The 6,000-nt window shown below is 35.4% G+C and overlaps 1 protein-coding gene across 1 annotated transcript in view; it reads left to right on the forward strand.

The window, feature by feature from the left end:
• LOC149191989 (uncharacterized) overlaps positions 1-4,588 on the forward strand; it is a 458,880-nt gene extending 454,292 nt beyond the window's left edge. The window contains exons 14-15 of the mRNA XM_089404452.1: positions 3,547-3,778; positions 3,927-4,588. Of these exons, the coding sequence (XP_089260578.1) occupies positions 3,547-3,778; positions 3,927-4,240 (546 nt within the window). The 3' untranslated portion in view covers positions 4,241-4,588. The remainder of the gene's footprint in view (positions 1-3,546; positions 3,779-3,926) is intronic.
• Positions 4,589-6,000: the final 1,412 nt, after the last annotated feature.

Raw genomic sequence — 6,000 nt, forward strand, 5'->3', positions numbered from 1 at the left:
CAACTCTAGTAATGTTGGCAATCAATGGTAATGATAAATTCTTAAAGTAAAAGTGACATTTCTTTTATCTTTGATTTTCGTCTTTAATTTTTAACATTATCGTTAATTGTTTTAGGATGTTTAAGAGTGGTTCCAGCCTCATTGAATTTCATATGGAGAAAGTAGAATTTTGGTTCTCACTCAAAATCTAACAGACTTAACAGTTTTTAGGATTTCAAGCTTTGGGGAATTGCAATGTTTCCATTTGATTCTGTCATGTACCTTGATGTTGGTGGTGTTGATTTTTGAACTCTGCTGAAGTTGGTGGTATTAATTGTTGAACTCCTCTACCATGGCGTTAATAAAATTGTACCCTTCACTCAAAGCAAAATAATTGTTTAGGCATGCTAAGCTTTTCCTACCAGATTGTAAGGTTGAGAAGATGAACCCTTCACTCAACCCAAAATCATTGGTTAGGCATGTTAAGCTTTTCCAAATTGTACCATATTATAAGGTTGAGGAATCTGAGTTTGAAGGCTTTGAGTTAGATTATGTTTATGTACCTCTTGGCTATGATCCCATTTCTAGCAGTCGTGAATCAATGATGAGTTTGATGACTGATCATGTTGATCAATGATTTGTTGTAGGCTAGTGGCCCAAAAACTTGTAGCATTGTTTTTGGACTCTAGAGGCTACTTAGAACTTCACTGATTATGTACTTTGTTGCTAATATGTATTGCGGTCTGTGCCATTTTGATATATTCACCCTTTCATGGTATATAGATGAGAAAACTTTGCATATTTTGTCTCTAATGGTTTGGAATCATTGTTTGAAATCTTAAAAATATTTTTCATCAAAAAATAATTATTTTTATGTAATTTTTCAAATTTAGTCCATTGAATCTGGTTTGAAACCCAGTTAGATAGGTGTGTAGTTCAATACCTGGTTCTGGTTTTTTAAACCATGAATATTCCTATAGGCTAAGTTACCAAGAAATGGAAATGGATCCGGATTCTGATATGGATACAGATCCACTAGATTTTTGAAAAGCCAAGATCCGGATACAATGGGGAAACACATTCAAAGTTAAAAATCAAAACATTCATGAATGACAACATTAGAGTTGAAATCATTAATTAATTCATAAATCTGAAGATTGAAATCATGATACACCTTGCTTTATACAAAAGGTATAACTGTTAATACAAAATTGAGTTTCTCATCAATGATCACTCTATTGATATGATGATGTACAGTAGATCTAACTACATGTTAAAAAATAGCTAGTTGACACAAACTTTTACCAGACTTGACTTGGGACAGATTTGACTATTGACTCATCATTTGATATTGGTTCGTTGACTTTGTTGGATAGTCAAAGGATCGACTTTGACTCATTGATGAATTGGACCATTCTACTCTCTTTGCTGAATGTTTTATGACAATCTAATAAGAAGAAGAACTTGAAAGGGTTTTCCTCCTTGTGGGGTTTTTCCTTGGCCTTTGACCATTCCTGGTGTCTCTTGTCATTGCTTCCGATTGTCTCTTTTTGTACATTGCATTTACTGTTCTATCTACAATTGTTATTGATTACTGGAAAATTGAAATGATTGCTAATTAAAGTTAAGAATTGGGTTAAAATGATTGTAACAACACAAAACAGTGGAAAATTAATACTATATTCAAAGTATCCATTTACGTGGTGGATCCTATGTGGATCTGTATCTGTATCCGTATCCGAAATGGGGATCTGCGAATCCAGCATCAAGACCCCATGGATCTGGGACATAATTAGGCTTCATGGACAAATACCATAACAGCTTAAGTTCTCATAAAAAGGATGAAAGATTTTGATGAGAAATTTAGGGCAATGTTATGGCCCTAACACAACGTACACATATAATGTGTGACTTTTACTATGTTATGTAGGTCCACAGGTGTTAGTTGAACCATGTGATGGATCACAAAGGTTATTTTATATGTTTCCCCATTTTGTTAGGTACAGATAGTTCTATTTTATCAGGATGCTCATCATAAATATCACCCTCTAAGCATTAAAATAAGATAAAAAACTTAACATGTCAAATCGAGATTTTGTTTGAGTCATGACAGAGGAGTTCGACAGTCACTGCCACCAACATCGAGGTATATAAGGGGCTTGGTTCCTTTTGATTAAATGCTAGTTCCATGCTCTCATACATGACAGAATCGGATTGAAATGTTGCAATCCCTCAAATCCTGAAATCCTGAAAATTGTCAACTCTGTTGGATTTTGAATGGGATCTAAAATTATACTCTCTGTTTGAAATCCAGTGGGGTTGGAACCATTCTCAAACATCTTGAAACAATTAATGGACTGTTAAAAAAGTTCAAGTAAAAGGATGAAAATGAATTTAACGTTGTCATTAATTACATAGCATTAGTAGGGCCTAGATAAATCCACTTTCCAGCACTTGGAATCCCTTCTAACATTGATTTATCTCCCTTAGCTAGACTCCAAACACTCTGAGAGCTCCAAACCTGTGACTGAATTGCACGAGAATGAGGCAAAAAATCAATTTTAGGAAGCCACAAGCTCGTTTTTCGGCAGTCACGTGTCTGAATTTTGCGATGAGTTGGGCTCGTGTCTGACACAATTCAAGAGTCAAACTCGTGTTGGACACGTCATGCATGTGTCATGTCCAACATGTGAAATACGAGACACAAGGGGGGCTAAGGACATGTCAAGTAACTTAGATGTGCAGTGTCATTTCATTTGACAACCTGTGGAAAATGGAGAAGTTGTGCCGAAATATTGCCCAAGTCAGGACCAAATTGTAGATATTTTCACTGTCTCTTGGCCCAGATAAATTTGTAAAATTTAGAGACAAACATTAAGGGAGGATGACCATTATGGGAGGATGTTAGAGTTATTTAGGTAATAATGGTCAGCTATACTATAGACTCCGGCATATTAATAAAGTCACTTGTTGACTTAGTCTGAATCTTACTTTAGTGTTGTATTAATGACTTAAATAATATTTAAGTCATTTAGGGATTCATGCTTCTAGGGTTTAAGAAATCTCTCATTTACTATAAAAGGTCATGTGCTTTCTTACTCCATTATCTAGACAACATTTCTCTTGCAAGTTCTCTTCTGTTCTTGGTTTCTTTGTGTTCAGTTTCTTTTTGTTACAATGAATCAGTAAAATAGAAGAACTGTCAGCAGCTGCTGGTGAGCAAAGATATGATGTCATAACAAAGGAGTGAATACTAAATTTACTGGGACCTATTATTGAGGGTATACAGTGATGAAATTTATATTTCTAAATTTTCTGAGGCCTAGAACTTTCCTTTCACACTTTCGGTATGAAAAGAGTTGATATAGCATATATTAAGAGACAAATGGATGGTAAACCTATTGAAGTCTATTGTTGATTTCTATTCAGGGACTAAATCCCTTCATGCACTTATTGCTTTTCTTGTCATACTTGTAGCGTGTTTTTTGGTATCCTGTATGAAGCGGTTGATTATGCTTGTTTTTCTTATGCTTATTTTGACTAATTAGTAATTTCTTTGTTTTTCAGGAGCGGCAAACAGCAAAGGAAGGTGTATCACTCTGTTCCTATAGAATATCATCAGAAGGATTGCCATTGCTTCTTCCTTATCTGAGAAAGCAGGTCATTTATGCATCAAAAGAAGATTTCAAATTGCTGTTGTCATCCAGGACGGTGTCTTTTGCAGCCTTTCAAGATCCTGAATTTCGGACAGAAGCATCAAATTTAGTACCTGGATGCTGTGTCATCGTACTAAAAGAAGGTAACTGAGCACTGGACTGGAGCATGCTAAAATGGCTTTGGCATCTCCCACATTTTATTTTATGACTTTCCTTCCATCACAATCTATCTTACTCATCAGGAATTTGGCCTGTGTACACTGTAGACCACATAATTTTTCCTTCAAACAGTTGTGGTTGCAGATGAAGAAGATGTGGATAATTGTGGTCCATCAAATGTGTCTTCCAGTAAGAATGCTGCTATTGCAATAGGATGCTGGAAGGGAAGGGCAAATTTAACCCTCATGGTTTCACAAATAGAATCCGAAGAGTTGCTTGAAAGATTATTTTTCAAGTATGGTAGAGAAATGCCAGATGACCCGATATCCAAAGGTAATGATATTCATGAGGAAGCGGATAAAGCCGGGAATATCTTGGATAATGATACCCCAAAAGAATCTTATGAAACAAGTAATGTCTTAGAAACAGAAATAAACAGTACATGAGACGAGTAAGATATGGGATGAGTCAATTGATCAATTTTTCTTTTAGCTCTAAAGAAATGCATTTGTTGCTCTACGATGGCAAAAGTGGACAGCGTTTTATTGATAGCAAACCTGGTCCACTTATTTGACAATTTATATGAGTGGGACAACCTGTTCTATTTGACTCTAAGTTTTCCTAAATCTAAAGGATTATATTTGCAAAGGAGGGTTTATGATATCCAGAACCACATGACAGATAAAATAGCTGTCATGATATGATAGAGTTAGTTCAGGAATTTAATAATTAATATAGTTTGGAAGGCTATATTTGGTAAACATCATGTTGAGTCATTTTTATGTCTCTTTCTATTAGCAATATGACAGTTTTGTAGTGCTTGACAGTTTTAAAGGTGGAAAATTAATTATCCAGTATTAAATCTGGTAACCTCGTGGCCTTCGACAGTCATTTTTCTAAACTATATAGTGTTTTGGGAGATGTTTGCGGAGTTGGTGATGATGAGAATGGTTCACTTGACTTTTTTGTGAAATCCATCAAATCAAGAGAACTTTCGTTTTTGTTGCTTCCCAGAAACAAAGTTATTGCTATGTTCGTTGATGGCTATACGGCAGAATTAACATTTGCAAATGTGGAGTGTCCTGCTGCAAGATCCTTTCCTTCCTTTGGCACATAAACATGTCTAGAATACTTTATAGAACACACAATGGGAATTTTCACCTGTAAACATGAAAAATCCATATATAGAGCTACTACAGTGTAAGATGTGAAATATTATTGTGGGCCAACAGTCCTACATATCTAGATTGCTTGTCCTATATGAGACACTGAATTACTTGTAGTGCTGTATCGCGTATTTGTTTTTGTGTTCTTCTAGATTCTGAAGTTCAGTAAGATGATTCTCATACACTTTCTAATTATCTAGTAAAATGAATGTTTTGTACAAGTGGAAGATGACTCTCTTTTAAAAACATTGTTAGAATGAGTTTACCATGCTACATTTGAGGTCTGCGATTGTGGAGTTTTTATGCATCCTTCAAACAGGTCTATTTATTATGTTGTTTATTGCTCATTATGGGTCTATGTTTCTGTTTTTTCCCCAACCGTTAGATGTTTCCCAAGTCCATTATCTTATTCTAATAATGAATGGGAATGGAAATTATGGTATATTCCAACATTCTTAAATTTATCTTCACACTTCTTATTAGGACCTTCCATTCCTCTACTTAACACATGTATTGGTAAGAAGCTTTTCCTTGTTTCTGCGTCATCACAAGGGAAGGGAATTTTCTTGATGTTTGGTTGGATTCTGTACTCTTTTGAAGTTGGGCATGCCTGTTCTTTATACCCAATCTGTCAAATTTTTAACCAAATCCCTTGACAAATATTCTCAAACTGTTGCTGCAACATCACCAACAGTGTACATCTCTGGATATGACTATGATATGGTGTCTCCTAGCTTATATTCCAAGCTGGAATATTTTTGGGAGGCCCTAACAGAAGACTAAGGGAATACAATGAGAAATTTCATCTCAGAAGCTCTACAAACATGGGCAAACTGGAAAATTGATATCAATGAGTTGAAGTTACTTGCCGCTCACATAAATGAGGTAAAAGAGTTCATGTTGTAGTTTAAGCACATGGAACATATGAGTGAGACTAAGACTCATAGACAGCTTGGGATTCCAACAACAAGCTCATGGAAGATGAGCCCTTGCTCAAGGAGAAATATCTGCCAACTCCAACTACATTTTAATGCTTCATT

This window comes from Pinus tabuliformis, chromosome 2_2 (genome assembly GCF_031772625.1).
Source record: "Pinus tabuliformis cultivar Carrire ecotype Pingquan chromosome 2_2, CPIR1, whole genome shotgun sequence".
Classification (NCBI taxonomy): domain Eukaryota; kingdom Viridiplantae; phylum Streptophyta; class Pinopsida; order Pinales; family Pinaceae; genus Pinus; species Pinus tabuliformis.